General features: G+C 37.4%; 2 protein-coding genes across 2 annotated transcripts; both read right to left on the reverse strand.

Moving 5' to 3' along the window:
• Positions 1-7,358: 7,358 nt before the first annotated feature.
• On the reverse strand, positions 7,359-9,346 carry LOC149816558 (putative terpene synthase 13). Its single transcript, XM_089986923.1, has 5 exons — positions 9,090-9,346; positions 8,518-8,656; positions 8,200-8,445; positions 7,987-7,992; positions 7,359-7,628 (listed from the first exon to the last, which is right to left on the reverse strand). Exons 1-5 carry the CDS (start codon positions 9,344-9,346, stop codon positions 7,359-7,361), a joined length of 918 nt encoding a protein of 305 aa, XP_089843049.1.
• A 7,402-nt stretch (positions 9,347-16,748) lies between these two features.
• Positions 16,749-19,826, reverse strand: LOC149816559 (monoterpene synthase TPS4, chloroplastic-like). The gene is made up of 7 exons (XM_089986924.1): positions 19,763-19,826; positions 19,290-19,604; positions 18,790-19,162; positions 18,495-18,713; positions 17,923-18,061; positions 17,605-17,850; positions 16,749-17,018 (listed from the first exon to the last, which is right to left on the reverse strand). Exons 1-7 carry the CDS (start codon positions 19,824-19,826, stop codon positions 16,749-16,751), a joined length of 1,626 nt encoding a protein of 541 aa, XP_089843050.1.
• Positions 19,827-20,615: the final 789 nt, after the last annotated feature.

The following is a 20,615-nucleotide window of genomic DNA, read 5'->3' on the forward strand; positions in this document are numbered from 1 at the left end:
TCAAACTGGTACATTTTCAAAATCCAACTTTTAAGTCGGTCTTTGAAAACCGAGTTCCGACTTGGGTTTTTATTCAAATTATCTTCCTTTGAAGATCCAAGTTCCGACTCGGGTCTGTTTCAAATCATTTTCTTTGAAAAACCAAGTTTCGACTCGGATTTCCCTTCAAATTATTTTTCCTTTTGAAAAACCGAGTTCCGACTCGTGATCTCTCTACTTTATTCGAGCTCCGACTCGAGCCATTTATTCTCCTTTGTTAATCCAAGTCATTTCGATCCTCAGAGTCAGTCAATTTCTCAAATTTGATATTTGCCCATCAATTTCTAATTTAAATCTTTGGATCATACGATTCTCCAATTTCGACCATCAGGTCATCCAAATTCCAATTCCAATTACCAAATTCTCAATTTTGACCTACAGGTTATTCAATTTCCAAAGTTTTGACCTTCGGGTCACTCAATTTCCAAAATTTTGACCTTCGGGTCACTCAATTCTCAATTTCGACCTTCGGGCCACATAATTCCGACCTTTTGATCAACCAATTCTCAATTTCGACCTCCGGGTCATCCAATTTTCAAACAATCAATTTTCCAATTTCCATTTTTGACCTGCGGGTCAATCAATCTCAATATCCAATTTCAATCATTTTCTCTTGCAAGAGACCCTTTTTAGGGAGAGTTCGAGGGAGCTCATTCTTTTCGCATGCTATCCAATTCGTTCACTTAGCCCCTTTTCAGGGAGAGTTTGAAGGGACTCGCATCTTTGTGAACCGTTTGCAAAACAATTTCCAATTTCACACAAGGAACCCTTATAAATGGAGAGACTCGACGGATACTCGCTTTTCTTGTGACCCCCCAATTTCATATTAGGCCATTTTCGTCATGAAGAACCCTCTTTTTAGGGAGAGTGTGATGGACTCGTTCCTTTCATGACCCAATTTTGTGACCTCACTATTATCGGCCCCCTTTCCATAAGTGAAGCCTAATATTAGGGAGCTTTGACGAAAGCTTAATTTCTCTTCAAAAGTTCGCAAACACCTCCTCTTCAGGGAAGAGAAGAGTATTTCCCATTTCCCATTCAGGTAAGGGCTAAGCCTGAGTCTCTCTTTTTGGAGAAAAAGAGAGGAGAATTTTCGTCACGGATGTGTTGAACCGGACCTCAAACGCTCTCTTTTACCAAGAATTTCAAGAAAATTTTATCAATTTGTCAATCAAATTATTTATTGATTTCAAAAACTTTATTATACAAATCTCTATCTTAGTTTAGCTTCAGCATTACTTCCAAAAGAGAGAAGCTTTTTGCGAAAAGAGATTCAAACTTCAAATTCTTTCTAACGGCCAACCAAAAGGATGAAGAAAAAATCCTCGACATGGCCAGCAAAAGAAAATTCAATGTTATTGCAAAGTCATAAATGATTGATATTGATCGCAGTCAATGGCACCTCTTTAAGGATTATTCTTGCAAAAATGAGGCAGTGGAAATATCCTGAGCGCTAGAAAAAGAGAGAATTCATCCAAGCCCTGTCTCCTCAGAATCACCTAAGCTGCAATCAAATATCCGCAAAAGGGGATCTCTCACTTGTCGTCAAGATGAAGGCAAATTAAGCGAGTAGACTCCCGGGGCCAAAAAATATTTGAAACATCTCCAAGATGACGGAGTTTGTGACGAATCCTTCCAGAGAAAGTCCAAAGCACTGTCGAGATGGAGGCAGATGCGATGAACCTCCCGACAATCCCTAAAAGATATTTAATTTCCGCTATCATCCAAAGATCTTTAACCCATGAGCCAATATTGTCAAAGAAGGATCAAAACATCTCCAAGTTGAAGGAGTTTATGACGTACCCTTTCAAAAAGAAAGAGAGAGAGAGGAAAAAGAAAAAGAGAAAAGTCAGAACATCTCCAAAATGAAGAAGAATGCAGCGAAAAAAACTCAAGAGAGCCAAAAGAGTGCAGAAAGATTATCATGAGAGAAGCTCCCATGATATCAAACTGCCAAATCTATCAAGAATCTTCTTTAAATTTGTAAAATTTTATTATCCATACCCTTTCATCAATTGCTTTCATAATATCAAATTCTTCTTCCTGTTCATATCAAGGAAATTGATAGCTTCCTTGAAGAAGGTCAACCACAAGTAATTTGGATTCCAAATCTCGATTCTACGAAGTCAATCTCGTTCGGAGGTAATGCTTCAGGTAAAAAAAGAAAGAATACCTTTGCAATGATATGCATCATTTTTTAATATTTTTCAACAACAAGATTTTCAACATTCTAATGATATTTTCTAGCTATCCTGACGTGAAGTGAGAGCTTGATGTCCGTTTTTGATACATTCTGACACCAATTTTAAATCCCTCTTAAAGACTTGATTCTTTTCCTTCTTTGAGAGCGTGAGCTCTCAGATTCACACACTTTCCTGTGTTCCCACTGTCCTACCATAGACAGTCCCATTTCGGTTCGAGGTCGAACCACCAATCATTTTCTCGCAAAAGGCAATTTTAAAAGCTATTTAGTCTCAGCAATGAGACGCCCAAAATCAACCCCTTTTTCAAACTTTAGGGACCCCATTTTCTTTCCTTTTGCAAAAACCCTGTCGGATTTATTGTGCAATATCCGAAGGTTCCATCATACTATTTCATTTTTCCGCTCGATCAGGATAAGGGTATAAATCTGAGCCTCATTCAAAGAGGTATTCCATTTTCCGCCCGATCAGGATAAGGGTACAAACCTGAGCCTCACTCAAAGAGGTATTTCATTCTCTGCCCGATCAGGTTAAGGGTACAAACCTAAGTCTCATTTCGATGAGATATTTCATTCCCCAATCAGGTCAAGGGTTCAAACCTGAGCTTCATTCCATACGAGGTATTTCTGTCCCATCCAGGTTAAGGGCAAAAACCTGAACTTCGCTCTCTCAGAGAAAATCTATTTTCTCTTTATTCTCCATTTCATATCTACCATCTTCCTCGGGCTAATTTCTTCATACCCAGTCAGATCCTTCTAACTGAGGCATTTTATATAGCCCAAATTTGGTGTGTTTTCTTTGCCCCTAAGCTCAGCCACAAGCCGACTTAGTAGCAAAGAGGGGCATCTGTAAACACCCCAAATTTTCACTCACCTTCCTGACACTTCCACAAATTATCACATTTCGGTTTCCCAAGATCATTTAAGGGCAAAATGATCATTTTTTGAGATTGCACCTCGCAAAAAGTCCAAAAATCATTCTCAATTCTCAAAGTTTCTATTTTTAGGCTCAGAAATATTTTCAAACTACAAAATTTCAAAATCCTACTCTTGACAAGAAGCTAGAGTTTCCAATTCTAGATTCAGAATGACATTTCATAGAACATGTCTTTGCATAGCATTGCATGAACATTTCACACCATTTCACTGCACAGCATGTCATTTCGAGATCCAGAACTCCTGATTTTCAAAATTGTCAATCCAGATTTGAGTTTTAAACTCTTCAAAACCCTGGGTTTTCAAAATTGCCAATTCTTCCCATTTTACCCCCAGTACTCCGAATTACAAAAGTTTTCTCAAGAAAACAATCTGGACATTTTGGTATTGTTCTGAAAATTTCGTCAGTTGGAAAAATGGGACATATTTCAAATTTAGAGGATTTTATTTAAATTTTTTGCAAAAGACTCTGAACTTCTTTATAAAACCTCTGTATCTTTTATTTTACCCAAGGACCATTCTTTTTAGTTTTTGAAACCAAGCCCATTTTTTTTGTTGTATTTTCTGAACTAGCCTACTATTCTGAAAATTCCAAAAAATATTTTTTTACTTTGCTTTTATTCTAAAATAAAATGACGTGGGGCCCACCTTGAGGTGGTGTCACACTCAAGTTCTCCAATATTTCTCCTATTTCCAAAACAGTGTCCACCTTGAGGTGGCACCAATTTATAAAACTCTTTCTTTAATTTTCAATTTTAGTTATTTTAATAAAATAATTAGTGGGCCCGCACATAGGTGGCCTCACTAAAGCTCCTTGCCTTGAAAAAAAATAATAAAATAAATTTTCTTTTATTTTTAAAGGGTTTCAAATCTGGTTGAGGTGGCACCAGCTTCAAAAAAAAAATCCGTTTTACTTACCTTTTCACGTTTTTACTTTTCCAAAACGAAACCACCGTAAAACCCTACCCAAAATTCCATTTTACCTAACTTTTCAAAAAAAAATCTTTTGAGAAAAGGAGCCGTCCCCCTTTTTAAAACGACGGATTTTCAAAATCCATTAATTTTCTGTTTCAAAAATTTTCAAAACCGGTAACGGAGCCCCAAAAAGGAAGGCTGCGATTTTTTTTTTTGAAGGAGGGTTCAACATTCTTTAAAAAGAGGGACATTTGGATGAAAAAAAGGGGGGGGGGGGTCGATTGATCTTTTCTCTTGGGCTCTTATCGCAGGTCTTCTCTGTCCATGGTGAAAAACTTCAAGCCCTTCAACTCTTGAGATCCATTTGAGGCTGGAAAAATCCCCCTTCATCTCCAGAGACCCACGAATTCCCTGCAGTTTTGAGGAACTCTCTTTCAACGGTTATCTCTCAAATCCTACCCCTTTCCTTCAGCTCAATAGAAGAGGATAGACCTCTTTATTGTGGGTTGTAAGTCGATTGGTGCAAAGGATCTACAAGGAGCCTCAATCTGCAATCGCCCTCCAGCAGAACACCCAAAAGCCAGCCAGGAAGAGGGTGGTCAGTTCCTTCTTCCGTCTGCCTCTGAAGGTTCAACCTGCTCCTGTGAGAAAAGCTCTTCCAAACCTATGTCGAATCAAGGTAAAGCCTTTTTTTTATATATCCATATCTACAAAACCGAGCTTCACGTTCGTACCATACAAATTACAAATCCGTTTCAGCCATTAATGTATTGGTATTTTGGTTTATCCGAGGTGTCAAGAATCGGTGATGCCGTTCAATGGAATTATCAATTTAGCCTGGAGGTCATAGTTCATCAAATCATTATTCTCCTTTAATTTTTTTTTTTATGATCCATTCCAATACCATGAATGTTTCAAATAATATCTTCATGTCATTTTTTTTTTTAGTTTTCACGTGTATATCGGTCTCATCCCGTTATATACCCATGATTCATCATTTGAAACAATTAATTTACAAAATATTTCAGTCTTCCGTCTTCTTTGAGGTGTTTAAGGTTTCATATGTTATCTGTATTAATTTCCTCATCATCACATGGTCTTCTTGTTTAAATTCAGTTTTCAACTGTTCATATATCATTAGTCTTTGCACGTATACATGGTTTTAACAAAAAAAAAAATCTGCATATCACAGGTAAAATGATGGTTGGAAAAGCTTATCATACAACAAAACCGTGCTCTTGACCAAGGCACTACATGCGAATTCAATGTCAACTTTGGTTCTATTCCTCATAATCTCATATCAGTATCTTTGTTTTTGCATAATATCTTTTAACTGTCCTGTTATTTGACTTGGGTTCATTACGATGTTAACTACAGGGCATATTAGTAACCATCCAGTTGATTACTTGCCCCTGTTATTTTGTATCATTTAGTGTTTTAGTCATTTCTTTTGTTCACCTTTAATCTATGTTCATACATTGGCAAAAGTAAGTATGCTGGTTTATCTTGATTCAATATTCTGTTTGGTGTATATTCATGGTCATGTTGATTACATGCATAAAATTGAATAATGCTCATGTTATTGTCCCGTGTCATTGTTACTGCACTCTCTGCATCTGTCCTCCACACCTTCTTGTTGATTAGTCCATCATGTCACACATATCTGGGTGTCACACTTGCCACGCATTCTCACTGTGTTATATCTCAGCCTACCTCTTTGTACATTTCAATAGGCCCCATCTATTCCTTTTGTTGGAATCTGCTTCCCTGTATATTCAAATTTTCTGGGCTGTACAGATTTTTTTTTCCCTGCTAAAACCGATACTATTCTATCATTTCGACAAGTGTTTAATAGGGTAAGATCTCATGTTCTTGATATATCATTATGTTCTAATAAAAAGTGGTATCTAATTAGTTAAAAGATTTGCTCACAAGAGGACCAGATCAGTCCTCTGTAAGTTTAGCACAAAGATGGTGAGTACCTGTAAGAGATTTGCCTGATATATTGCCTTTATGCAGTTTCTGATTTATAAAGTTTTACTTACTCCAAAATCGGATTTCTTTCATCACTATCCAATCCTTATAGCATCTCATCCTAACACTTACGTTTATGTTTTTCTTTTATTTACCTGCATTTGCTTTTCCCTACTGTTATCAGCCCCATTTATATACATAGCTAATCATGGCAGCCACTCATCCCCTTTGCTGCAGGTGTGCAGTCTTGAGAATGAGCCATACTCATGGATGGATATTTTAATATCCATTCATGATTTCCAGACCGTCTTTTGCATGCTTTGTTATTGATATATAGGGAAGCTCCATACCCAATTTTATCGAGAAATATGTTATAATTTGAGAATTACGACTTTGTGAAATCACCTACAGAAATTGTATATACCTGTATTTTCTGATTTTACCCATTATATGGAATTTTCATTAATATGTATATTTTCTCATTATATGTATATATATATATATATATATATATATATATATATATATATATATATATATATATATATATATATGTATATTTACCTATATGTATACTATAAATCGCTCTTTTCAACAGAGAGAGAATAAAAAAAACCACTGCCGCTCAAAGAGAAAGCTTATTGCTCTTTTCAACAGTTACAAGAGAGAAAGAAAAGAAAGAATTTATACAAAACAAGGGAGGCAACCCTAAACCTAAATAAGTTGGGTTTGATCCATAAGAAACCAAGTCTCAAACATAAGCCTCAAAACTATAAATCAAGCTCTACAACTCATGAGGCAGGAACAAGAAGGCGGCCATGTGTTGTAACACAAGCTAAAAACAAAGACGAAACATGCAAATCTATTTACGGGGAGTGAGAGGATATTTTCATCCAACGCATAGCTATCTTATGAGAGGACATTTTCGTCAAAAGCATATCTGCTTTTTTTATATGTTATTTAATTATAAAGTCATTGTGGGCAACATTTGCATATGAATTATCATGGGTCCCAAGATATTCCTCGGTACACACAGAAACACGCGAATTTGTGTTTCGGGGAGGTCACACACTACCCTCCCGTGGTAATTATACTAGATTTAAAAGAATCTTATCAATATCAAAGAAAAATAAATGCGAAGAGAAGTGTTACTCAAAGTCAAAAGACTTAAAAAAAGGTACCATACAAATACATGAAAAGTGTCTTCAGGAACTAAACAGCTTCAGATGATGACACAAGGGCAAAGGAGGAAGCACGCTCTAGTGGCAAATAGATCAAACAAGCGAGGGACTATTTACATTGGAATGCTTTCAATGAGCAACCTTTTGATAAGCAACGTGGGGCCACCCTCAAAATCTTGGTACAGAGCATGACAAACACGACACATATTGAGGGCAGCCCTAATAAAATTCCTGGAGAACGGGCTGGGAGCCAGACATTCTTTGTTTAGTTTCTTCCATGCAGTAGCAATCAAACTCCATACTGCTGCTTCTCCACGTTCTTTGGTCACACCATGCTCTATCATGTAGTAGTCGATGTAGGAACTGTTACCGTCTCTCTTGTTCTACGATATTGAGGACACACTGTTAACATAGACATGTAATCTTGTGTGTGTACAATACAATAACGTGAGCCACAGATTGAGTGATTTTTTTTCACTTTTCTTTTGAATATACATTCTCTTGACCGAAGATGGGGCAGCTTGGTTTGGCTCACTTGTAGATGGCACGAGAGAGAGAGAGAGAGAGAGATCAGAAACTCATCAATAAATAGATCCATCCTGATAAGGATGGGAGATCATGTACCATCTTCCTAACAACTCATCATCAGTTCGTATGACAAGAAGAGACACATTATTACCTCCATCGTGTAAATCTTGGTTCACCTTGACTGGTTTAATCAATATGAAGCTATCTACCTACCTTTAGCTAGAACATTTACACAAATATCAAACTTACAAGAATAAATACTAGCAAGTGTTGGATGGTTTTGAATGCTTTGATGAAGACATGGATCAACAGGTGGAATTTCGGAAAACACGGTTTTATTTTTGAAAATTTTGTTAAAGTGTAGGATTTATTTGAATTTTTCTCAAAAGCAGCCACTACTTTCTTTTTGGATAAATAAAATCTTACCTTAATGGCATCAATGTCATTCGTCAGCCTGCTTATCATTGCAGTGTGCCAAGTGAGCCCATAGTATCCCAGATAGTCAGTTGTCTCGGGGCTCATCTTTTCTCCCAACAGAAAAAATATGAAGTTCATTGTATAATGTATTCCAATCCTAATGACGCTGTTGCCTAAGTACTCCTCTGCATTTGGCACATGCTTAGAATGGTTTCTCTTTGCGTCTTCTAAAAACTCCTCAATAAAAGATACACACTACAAAACAATGACAATCTAGCTTAGTCATTTAAGGGTAGCAGGGCTTGTAACATGTGAATGCTGCCATACCTCCTTCCTCAAGTGGTCAAGGGCGTTCACATGGTGCACTTTGAGCACTTGGTATCCAACCTCATTTACGGCGTTATAAAAAGCCAAGAAGGATATCTTCATGTATCTGGGAAGCTGATCGATGAAGCCGAGATCCCACCTGACAAACAATCAAAATGGCCCCACTTAATTATATACAGCTACCAGTACTCACTTGCATTGTCCCGAAAAAGGGTCATACCCAATGTAGTATCATACTCTGGCGTGTTTAGGAGGGATATACGGAACAAGATCCACCAACCCCTAATGTCATACCCCTTGTTGCAGGTTGTTTTAATTAAATTTTAACCCATAATTGTGATCAATGTGCTCTGTTTAGTGAAGATTAGCATTTTAATCGAATGCCTGGCTATGTGACACTAACCAATCACATGACAGCTTAAGTGGTCACCCTTGGGTTTGGAACCCATGTCTCCACACGCTGACCCTACCGATGCACAATCCAATCAAGGAAAAAAGAGAAAAAAAGGAAAAAAATAAAAAAGGAAAGGGCCCCGATCGATCACTGGATCGGCTATGGGCACATATATCACCTTCTGATTGCTTCAGTGAGGAGTTCAAGTTCATGCAGTGGCCCATACACGTCATAAATGTCATCTAGTACAAAGCTCAAAGCGTTAACCTTTGCCAGTGCAACTCTATGCTCTGAGAATTGAGGTTCTGGGATCATTGAAATAGGCCACAGGAAGAACAATGAAAATTCATCTCGTGCAAACTTCAACTCATCTGCTAGACCAAGGCCTTTCCACCATCTAGTGAATACATCCAAAGTTAGAACAGTATAAACCATCCGTAAACGGCAACATTTAACATGTTATTTAGTTATACCTTGATAGTTCTTTGAGCTCCCTTTGGTATAAAGAATGATCATGATTGAAGTCCAGTTTAGCCAATTCTATCAAAACTTGGTTGGCCCCTTTGTCTCCTTGGCATACTTCAATGTAATGCCTAGCCTGTGACCTGGGCAGCCTCCAGTGCAACGGTTGTTCCAAGGCACGTGCTACCTGACTGGCAGCAAATCGCTATTGCGATATTGTTTTTTTGTTACTTAGCTCCAATTATGATGTTTCCGATGAATGAGCTGGGGGAATAAGGCCCCCCTCCTTATATTCGTTGGAGCCAATTATGATGGTTTCCAGTGATTGTTGGCTGCAGTCAGCGATGCATCTTTGGTTTCTCTACATCATGTGAATCAGTTGGTTGGCCTAAACTCCCTGGTCCACTGCCATCCCTATGTTTGGTGGCCGAATTCTGTGTGCGTGTTTATCGTATCTCTGCACTTATCTATATCTGCCTCTGGCCTCGACTAAGATGGGTGTTTGGGAATCTCGATGTGCTATTGCTTGTCTCCCTTCTATGGAAATTTCTGCTGCTCGAGTATTTCAGATGGGGTGACCTGCCCTGTAGAAAAATCTTTTCAGAATGGAACTTGGAAGTGCTCCCGAGTTACTAAAGTGGCCTAGATCGGGTCAACCCTGGTTCACCCGGTGGGACGACCTCTATGCAAAGTGTCCTCGTGTGGACCATAAAACGAAGTTCTTGTTGGTCATCTCTTACGAAAAGGCCAATTTTTTTTTGTTTGAACATGTTTGCCTGCGGGTGAGCTTTTTCCTGGAGATGTTTCAACAGTGCAGCATCACATGATCTCTACACGTCGTGACACAACTATGAACCAAGCATCTTTCTTCATCCGTATGTGTTGTTTCCAATGAAGATAAAAATAAAATCTCATAGAAAGGGGAGCTGCAATCCTGTAAATAGCTCCATCTTGGTGAGTAGTAGATCACGTGAGAACGAGTTGTTTTGTTCCCTTTCGGCGAGAGAAAGGCTGATGAGAATGGGCAAAAAAAAAAAGAAACAAAGTATTCCCCCACTGCAAGGCCTAGTCTACTCTGTCATCTTGTTCTTTTTCTTTTTCTTTTTCTAGTCATTCCTTTTCTTTCTAAATTGAACTTCTCAAAGGTTAGGTGAGCAGCAACTTGGTATGGGATAAGTGATGAAACTGCCTTAGAGAGCCGAAAGAGGATCAACATTATCACTCATGAAGATCAACAAAATGTTGAACCCATGAACCCAACAAAATAGAAAACAAAACTAAAATATAGAAAAACAAAAGCAAAAGGAAAAGAAAAAGAAACTACAGCCAGCTAGCAACAAACAACAAAGCCAAGCTCAACCAGGATCCTCCGGATAAGAAGGAACCATCGATGAGTGAACGTTGTTCAGACGGAAGGAGAGGTCTCTAAGATGCATACGTAGAATCGCGTATACATCAACCAAGATTTTATGGACAAGATTGTTAAGGATGACCGGAATTTGACGGAAAGTAGCATCATTGCATGCCATCCAAACAAACCACCAAGTAGTAAGCAACCATGTCTTCCAGATCAGTCTCCACCGCTTGCAACGTCTAATTTCAATAGGGCCTAGGAGCAGATCAAGCGCAAAAGACTCCTCTTTAACAATTACGTTCGGAGATCTCCACGTGCTATTAAATAGGGCCATGAAGATTGGGCAGGACCAGAATAAATGAAAAGTAGTTTCTTCAGCAGCTTGACACAGCACACACCAACTTGGGAACTGAAAGCCCAACTTCTTTAAATAACTGTGAGTCTGAACCCTATCATGCAAAACTGCCTTAGAGAGTGAGAGAGAGTGTGTGGGTGTGTGGTGGGACGTTGCAGGTTCAAAACTCAATGGTATAGATGTACAACTGGTAGGGGTCGATTGATCTTTTCTCTTGGGCTCTTATCGCAGGTCTCCTCCGTCCATGGTGAAAAACTTCAAGCCCTTCAACTCTTGAGATCCATTTGAGGCTGGAAAAATCCCCCTTCATCTCCAGAGACCCACGAATTCCCTGCAGTTTTGAGGAACTCTCTTTCAACGGTTATCTCTCAAATCCTACCCCTTTCCTTTAGCTCAATAGAAGAGGATAGACCTCTTTATTGTGGGCTGTAAGTCGATTGGTGCAAAGGATCTACAAGGAGCCTCAATCTGCAATCGCCCTTCAGCAGAACACCCAAAAGCCAGCTAGGAAGAGGGTGGTCAGTTCCTTCTTCCGTCTGCCTCTGAAGGTTCAACCTGCTCCTGTGATAAAAGCTCTTCCAAACCTCTGTCGAATCAAGGTAAAGCCTTTTTTTTTATATATCCATATCTACAAAACCGAGCTTCACGTTCGTACCATACAGATTACAAATCCGTTTCAGCCATTAATGTATTGGTATTTTGGTTTATCCGAGGTGTCAAGAATCGGTGATGCCGTTCAATGGAATTATCAATTTAGCCTGGAGGTCATAGTTCATCAAATCATTATTCTCCTTTAATTTTTTTTTTTATGATCCATTCCAATACCATGAATGTTTCAAATAATATCTTCATGTCATTTTTTTTTTTAGTTTTCACGTGTATATCGGTCTCATCCCGTTATATACCCATGATTCATCATTTGAAACAATTAATTTACAAAATATTTCAGTCTTCCGTCTTCTTTGAGGTGTTTAAGGTTTCATATGTTATCTGTATTAATTTCCTCATCATCACATGGTCTTCTTGTTTAAATTCAGTTTTCAACTGTTCATATATCATTAGTCTTTGCACGTATACATGGTTTTAACAAAAAAAAAAATCTGCATATCACAGGTAAAATGATGGTTGGAAAAGCTTATCATACAACAAAACTGTGCTCTTGACCAAGGCACTACATGCGAATTCAATGTCAACTTTGGTTCTATTCCTCATAATCTCATATCAGTATCTTTGTTTTTGCATAATATCTTTTAACTGTCCTGTTATTTGACTTGGGTTCATTACGATGTTAACTACAAGGCATATTAGTAACCATCCAGTTGATTACTTGCCCCTGTTATTTTGTATCATTTAGTGTTTTAGTCATTTCTTTTGTTCACCTTTAATCTATGTTCATACATTGGCAAAAGTAAGTATGCTGGTTTATCTTGATTCAATATTCTGTTTGGTGTATATTCATGGTCATGTTGGTTACATGCATAAAATTGAATAATGTTCATGTTATTGTCCTGTGTCATTGTTACTGCACGCTCTGCATCTGTCTTCCACACCTTCTTGTTGATTAGTCCATCATGTCACACATATCTGGGTGTCACACTTGCCACGCATTCTCACTGTGTTATATCTCAGTCTGCCCCTTTGTACATTTCAATAGGCCCCATCTATTCCTTTTGTTGGAATCTGCTTCCCTGTATATTCAAATTTTCTGGGCTGCACAGATTTTTTTTTCCTGCTAAAACCGATACTATTCTATCATTTCGACAAGTGTTTAATAGGGTAAGATCTCATGTTCTTGATATATCATTATGTTCTAATAAAAAGTGGTATCTAATTAGTTATAAGATTTTCTCACAAGAGGACCAGATCAGTCCTCTGTAAGTTTAGCACAAAGATCTTGAGTACCTGTAAGAGATTTGCCTAATATATTGCCGTTATGCAGTTTCTGATTTATAAAGTTTTACTTACTCCAAAATCGGATTTCTTTCATCACTATCCAATCCTTATAGCATCTCATCCTAGCACTTACGTTTCTGTTTTTCTTTTATTTACCTGCATTTGCTTTTCCCTACTGTTATCAGCCCCATTTATATACATAGCTAATCATGGCAGCCACCCATCCCCTTTGCTGCAGGTGTGCAGTCTTGAGAATAAGCCATACTCATGGATGGATATTTTAATATCCATTCATGATTTCCGAACCGTCTTTTGCATGCTTTGTTATTGATATATAGGGAAGCTCCATACCTAATTTTATCGAGAAATATGTTATAATTTGGGAATTACGACTTTGTGAAATCACCTATAGAAACTGCATATACCTGTATTTTCTGATTTTACCCATTATATGGAATTTCCATTAATATGTATATTTTCTCATTATATGTATATATATATATATCTATATATATATATATACATACCCCTTCATGTGCACTTATTATCACATATACTTTTTTTTTCTTCTTTTCTTTTTCTTTTTGTAAATACATCTTCATTATCATATGTCATTTAGCACCAATTCAAGTATTTATATATATATATATATATATATATATATATATATATATATATATATATGTATATATATGTGTGTATATCTTCGTTGTATATATTATATATATACCTATTTCTTTGGTCATCTTGTACTAATTCTCATTTTGCAGGAAAACTGGGAGATGCTGACTCTTTTATACTCCGTATTTTTTTTTCATTTATTTTGATTCATGTCAGATGATGTAATAATCAAACTTGGAATAATAATTACTTTTACTGCTTAGATTAGGATGCATCTCATGTAGTTTGATTCCTGCAATATCCTGATTCTATGATTCGTATATCCTAATTTTCAAAATCCACTGTGGATGAACACGAATGGCATGTGCACCAACTCTTAGAGAGTTGATAAACTCGGTGGAGCCCATATTTACGACCCTAGTCAGAATATGGACGAGACTCAGATCCATCATCTTTCTACCAGTCACATTGAGCATACACTCTTAGCCTATCTTAAAAATGCACATCATATTTCTAAATTTTCAAAATATTGTGAATTAACTCAAGTAAACTCTAAACATATTCATGGCCACAATCAGAATATGTAAAGGATTTACTTTGGCTTAATCCACATTTTTCCAACAAATTTTTCAGAATTTTTTTTTCAAAGTGCATTCATTTATTCAAATCATCTGCATCATCTGTTTTTCTCATGATTTTCTCAAGAACTCTTCACTTCATGGAAATCGATTCCTCAAGAAACTATGAAGATTTTTGAAGTTGGATTTCCCAAGTCAAAGTTTTCCCGTGATTTTCCTTGAAAATGTTATTTTCTTAAAATTCATTTTCCAAAGGAATTTCTCATCTTTCTCAAGAATCAAAGTTGATTTTCAGATACTTCAAAGACAATATTCTCAGGATTTCAATTTCCTAAGTTTTGAATTTCCTTCTCCAATGAGTTTTCTTAAAAAATTTCCATTATTTTCCTAAGAAAATTCTCAAAGTCCGGGTTTTCCTGACAAGTGTTTTCTTTTCAAATGTTCATCTTTTCTCCAGAATTCTTACCATTTTCTCGAGATTCTCATCTCTTCAAGATTTTCCAAATCTTTATAAACTTTTTCGAGATTTAAAAACTTCTTCGTCTGAGTTCCCTGAGAAATTGATTTCCATCTTTTTTTTGAGAAATGCTTTTCAACTTCAAATGTTTTCTAAGCATACATCATATTTTCCAACTTGCATTTTACAAAACCTCATAGCACATGTCTGAATTCTCTGTGCATTTAGGATAGAACACAATTTCGATGATTTAACTATGTCAAGCACAATTTTTTGTCCTTGGTTCGATTACCCCTGTTAAAGGCGGCAGAAACGGTCGAACCTCGTACCGACAGGTCGAGCCCCATCCCATGGATTTTCCCACAATTTTCAAAATGGAGGGAAGTATTTCAAAACCATTTTTTAAAATCCGGTCAAGTTTGAATCGCGAAAGCATTTTCCTCTCTCTCCTGCAAGGAAGGGAATACGAAAAAAATTTGCGACGATAACAAAGTTCTATAACCAGTTTTGATTTTTAACAGAATTAAAATAACAAATAGATATAAAAATTTATAAAAATTGGCAGAAATAAACTAGACACATAAAAAAAGACAGCTCTTTTTACAAATTTGAAAAATATTCTTTCGTTGGGGAGATATGACTTTGGAAAAATGGACTAAAATCTGTGGAATATAAATAATGCAGAATGATAGGGGTCTGGTTTTTAATCAAAATGGGACATAAAATGACCATAAAAATTACTGCAAATCGACAAAAATAAACTAAATTTAATTACAAATACACCGCTTTTTACAGATCGAAAATACGATCTTTGGTTAGGGAGACACGCTTCTGATAAGTCGGCCCTGATTTGAATAGCGATTTGTTGAATAACACCATAAATCGCAATAGCGATTTGCTGAAGATTTACTGAAGACACTATAAATCGCAATAGTGATTTATCCAATACACTGTAAATCACAATTGTAATTTACTAAAGAAAATTATAAATCGCAATTGCGATTTATTGAAGAATGTCGCAAATTGAATGACGATTTGCTAAAGAGGACTATAAATCACAATGGTGATTTGTCGAAGATACCACAAATCGAAATAACAATTTGCTAAAAAAAGTAGCAAGTCGAATGACGATTTGTTGAAGAACACTATAAATTGAACACCGATTTGCTAAAGAATGTTGTAAATCGAATGACGATCTGGTTTCTACTGTAAATCGCTACTCTCTGATCTGATTTCTACTGTAAATTGCTACTCTCTGAACTGATTTCTACTGTAAATCACTACTCTCTGATTTGATTTCTACTGTAAATCACTACTCTCCTATCTGATTTTTACTGTAAATCGCTACTCTCTGATTTGATTTATACTGTAAATTACTACTATCTAATTTGATTTCTACTATAAATCGCTCTTTTCAACAGAGAGAGAATAAAAAAAACCACTGCTGCTCAAAGAGAAATCTTATTGCTCTTTTCAACAGTTACAAGAGAGAAAGAAAAGAAAGAATTTATACAAAACAAGGGCAACAACCATAAACCTAAATAAGTTGGGTCTGATCCATAAGAAAGCGAGTCTCAAACATAAGCCTCAAAACTATAAATCAGGCTCTACAACTCATGAGGCAGGAACAAGAAGGCGGCCATGTGTTGTAACACAAGCTAAAAACAAAGATGAAACATGCAAATCTATTTACGAGGAGTGAGAGGATATTTTCATCCAACGCATATCTATCTTATGAGAGGACATTTTCGTCAAAAGCATATCTACTTTTTTTATATGTTATTTAATTATAAAGTCATTGTGGGCAACATTGGCATATGAATTATCATGGGTCCGAAGATATTCATCGGTACACACAGGAACACGCGAATTTGTGTTTCGGGGAGATCACACACCACCCTCCCGTGGTAATTATACTAGATTTAAAAGAATCGTATCAATATCAAAGAAAAATAAATGCGAAGAGAAGTGTTACTCAAAGTCAAAAGACTTAAAAAAAGGTACCATACAAATACATGAAAAGTGTCTTCAGGAACTAAACAGCTTCAGATGATGACACAAGGGCAAAGGAGGAAGCACGCTCTAGTGGCAAATAGATCAAACAAGCGAGGGACTATTTACATTGGAATGCTTTCAATGAGCAACCTTTTGATAAGCAACGTGGGGCTACCCTCAAAATCTTGGTACAGAGCATGACAAACACGACACATATTGAGGGCAGCGCTAATAAAATTCCTGGAGAACGGGCTGGGAGCCAGACATTCTTTGTTCAGTTTCTTCCATGCAGTAGCAATCAAACTCCATACTGCTTCTTCTCCACGTTCCTTGGTCACACCATGCTCTATCATGTAGTAGTCGACGTAGGAACTGTTACCGTCTCTCTTGTTCTACGATATTGAGGACACAAGTTAACATAGACATGTAATCTTGTGTGTGTACAATACAATAAAGTGAGCCATACATTGAGTGATTTTTTTTCACTTTTCTTTTGAATATACATTCTCTTGACCGAAGATGGGGCAGCTTGGTTTGGCTCACTTGTAGATGGCACGAGAGAGAGAGAGAGAGAGAGAGAGAGAGAGAGAGAGCTCAGAAACTCATCAATAAATAGACCCATCCTGATAAGGATGGGAGATCATGTTCCATCTTCCTAACAACTCATCATCAGTTCGTATGACAAGAAGAGACACATTATTACCTCCATCGTGTAAATCTTGGTTCACCTTGACCGGTTTAATCAATATGAAGCTATCTACCTACCTTTAGCTAGAACATTTATACAAATATCAAACTTACAAGAATAAATACTAGCAAGTGTTGGATGGTTTTGAATGCTTTGATGAAGACATGGATCAACAGGTGGAATTTAGGAAAACACGGTTTTATTTTTGAAAATTTTGTTAAAGGGTAGGACTTATTTGAATTTTTCTCAAAATCAGCCACTACTTTCTTTTTGGATAAATAAAATCTTACCTTAATGGCATCAATGTCATTCGTCAGCCTGCTTATCATTGCAGTGTGCCAAGTGAGCCCATAGTATCCCAGATAGTCAGTTGTCTCGGGGCTCATCTTTTCTCCCAACAGAAAAAATATGAAGTTCATTGTATAATGTATTCCAGCCCTAATGACGCTGGGGCCTAAGTACTCCTCTGCTTTTGGCACATGCTTAGAATGGTTTCTCTTTGCGTCTTCTAAAAACTCCTCAATAAAAGATACACACTACAAAACAATGACAATCTAGCTTAGTCATTTAAGGGTAGCAGGGCTTGTAACATGTGAATGCTGCCATACCTCCTTCCTCAAGTGGTCAAGGGCGTTCACATGGTGCACTTTGAGCACTTGGTATCCAACCTCATTTACGGCGTTATAAAAAGCCAAGAAGGATATCTTCATGTATCTGGGAAGCTGATCGATGAAGCCGAGATCCCACCTGACAAACAATCAAAATGGCCCCACTTAATTATATACAGCTACCAGTACTCACTTGCATTGTCCCAAAAAAGGGTCATACCCAATGTAGTATCATACTCTGGCGTGTTTAGGAGGGATATACGGAACAAGATCCACCAACCCCTAATGTCATACCCCTTGTTGCAGGTTGTTTTAATTAAATTTTAACCCATAATTGTGATCAATGTGCTCTATTTAGTGAAGATTAGCATTTTAATCGAATGCCTGGCTATGTGACATTAACCAATCACATGACAGCTTAAGTGGTCACCCTTGGGTTTGGAACCCATGTCTCCACACGCTGACCCTACCGATGCACAATCCAATCAAGGAAAAAAGAGAAAAAAAGGAAAAAAATAAAAAAGGAAAGGGCCCCGATCGATCACTGGATCGGCTATGGGCACATATATCACCTTCTGATTGCTTCAGTGAGGAGTTCAAGTTCATGCAGTGGCCCATACACGTCATAAATGTCATCTAGTACAAAGCTCAAAGCGTTAACCTTTGCCAGTGCAACTCTATGCTCTGAGAATTGAGGTTCTGGGATCATTGAAATAGGCCACAGGAAGAACAATGAAAATTCATCTCGTGCAAACTTCAACTCATCTGCTAGACCAAGGCCTTTCCACCATCTAGTGAATACATCCAAAGTTAGAACAGTATAAACCATCCGTAAACGGCAACATTTAACATGTTATTTAGTTATACCTTGATAGTTCTTTGAGCTCCCTTTGGTATAAAGAATGAACATGATTGAAGTCCAGTTTAGCCAATTCTATCAAAACTTGGTTGGCCCCTTTGTCTCCTTGGCATACTTCAATGTAATGCCTAGCCTGTGACCTGGGCAGCCTCCAGTGCAACGGTTGTTCCAAGGCACGTGCTACCTGACTGGCATCACAAGGTTGAAGATCTGACATTGATGCCTTCAGATGTGTGGAAGTGAAGAGCTTGGCCTCCTCCAGTATGTCTTCCCCTTCTATGCTAAGATAAAAAGCTTCATATGAGCTCAACATCCCTCTAATGTCTTGGCATGATTCACGTGTGAACCTTCCCTCGCTGTCCGTAAACTTGGCAAACACACCTAAAATTCACGGTAAAAGTAAACGCATTAGAATCAAAAACTCTGAAAATATGACAATGTTCCTGATTAATTTGCTTCACAAAGTTTTTCTGAACTGAAACACGTGAATATATTGTTGGGCACTCACTTGGGCACACATAGTGACCCTGTTGCCTCAGAAGCCTAAAGCCAAGAGCTACATCATGCAAATCAGCTTCATCAAGAACACCACTGTTCCCATTGTAAATCTTCTCATAGACAGCGCTGAGTATGGAGGTTATTTGTTCCTCAAAGTGATGAGCAATGTCCAAGCATTGGAGGTCATTTATCATATTCACACATTTGAACCAGTCGTCGCAGAGAGATGCAGACTCCAGCATTCTCCCTACTTCCTCCTTGAGTTTTTCCATCCTTTCAATATCTTGCACTAAAGAAAAACAAACTCGGGAACGGCTAATGCAGCCTACGTCCACAGGAAAGAGGGAATTTGATTTTCATTGCAAACATGATCCGTGTGAGGCCCTATAAATACAAGATTACATCAACCAAAATGGTAGGAAGGGAAGAAAAAAGAATAAATAAAAAAAATAAGCAAGTATAAACAAAAGCCAACGTTTTCACGATTGTGTGGGTCTTTCCTGTTTCTGGAACCAACACCCTCACCCTCATCTGCCTTTGCACCCATGTGACATAGGTATAGACCTACGCCCACCTTATCTCAGCTCTTCTCTTTTATTGAGAATTTATAAGTCCCCACATGATAGGTGTTAGAGATAATGGTTCAGATTGGACTCTTCCACATGCCCCCACACAGGACTAATAAGGAAGGTTGAGGAACAAAGAACTCCAGAAATAAATAAAAGAAATCCAAAAGTATAAACAAAAACCGTTGGAAATATTAAACGTTCTCACGATTTTGTGGGTCTTTCCTACTCACAAGATCTCCTCCCTACCATTTTCCAGCACCAACACCCGCACCGGCATATGCATTTGCAGCACCCATGTGACATAGGTATAGACCTACGTCCACGGTTGTAATCAAGCTGGAGTCTTCCACATGCCCCCACACACGAAGAATAAAGAAGGCTCAGGAAGAAAGGACTCTAGAAAGAAGGTTCAACAACATTCTCTAATTAAAGAACATGTTATTAGCAAAGAGTCATATATCACTAGGAGGTCTAGTTGTAAATGCATCTTATGCAGAATGGACCCACGAGGTCCCTCATCCTACGGATCAGGATTTGATGTAACGCACCAAAAATTTCAACTTAAAAACTTAGAATTTTAATCCCAATTTTTTTTTTAAATAGTACAACCAAAATAGTTTGGGTTTTGAAAGAGTCGGACAATTCCGACAATGTTACAAAGATGTGAAATATGTTTGAAACAGAGTTGCATAATCATGAAAATCATTCCATGCATTGTAAATAAAACAAGTTATTAAAGTTTATACATCATCAAGGTTTAATCAAAA

This window comes from Nuphar pumila, chromosome 14, assembly GCF_984573655.1.
Source record: "Nuphar pumila chromosome 14, dmNupPumi1.hap1.1, whole genome shotgun sequence".
Taxonomy (NCBI): Eukaryota; Viridiplantae; Streptophyta; class Magnoliopsida; order Nymphaeales; family Nymphaeaceae; genus Nuphar; species Nuphar pumila.

What these genes read in the sequence shown, in the direction of transcription:
- LOC149816558 (XM_089986923.1), bottom strand. Translation starts at nt 9,346, where the DNA reads ATGGTTTATACTGTTCTAACTTTGGATGTATTCACTAGATGGTGGAAA. An exon ending in CTCACTGAAGCAATCAGAAG is followed by an intron (nt 8,657 to 9,089) that starts GTGATATATGTG and finishes ATTGTTTGTCAG; the next exon opens with GTGGGATCTCGGCTTCATCG. An exon ending in TTGACCACTTGAGGAAGGAG is followed by an intron (nt 8,446 to 8,517) that starts GTATGGCAGCAT and finishes ATTGTTTTGTAG; the next exon opens with TGTGTATCTTTTATTGAGGA.
- LOC149816559 (XM_089986924.1), bottom strand. Translation starts at nt 19,826, where the DNA reads ATGGGTGCAAAGGCAGATGAGGGTGAGGGTGTTGGTTCCAGAAACAGG. An exon ending in GGGTCACTATGTGTGCCCAA is followed by an intron (nt 19,163 to 19,289) that starts GTGAGTGCCCAA and finishes CGTGAATTTTAG; the next exon opens with GTGTGTTTGCCAAGTTTACG. An exon ending in CTCACTGAAGCAATCAGAAG is followed by an intron (nt 18,062 to 18,494) that starts GTGATATATGTG and finishes ATTGTTTGTCAG; the next exon opens with GTGGGATCTCGGCTTCATCG.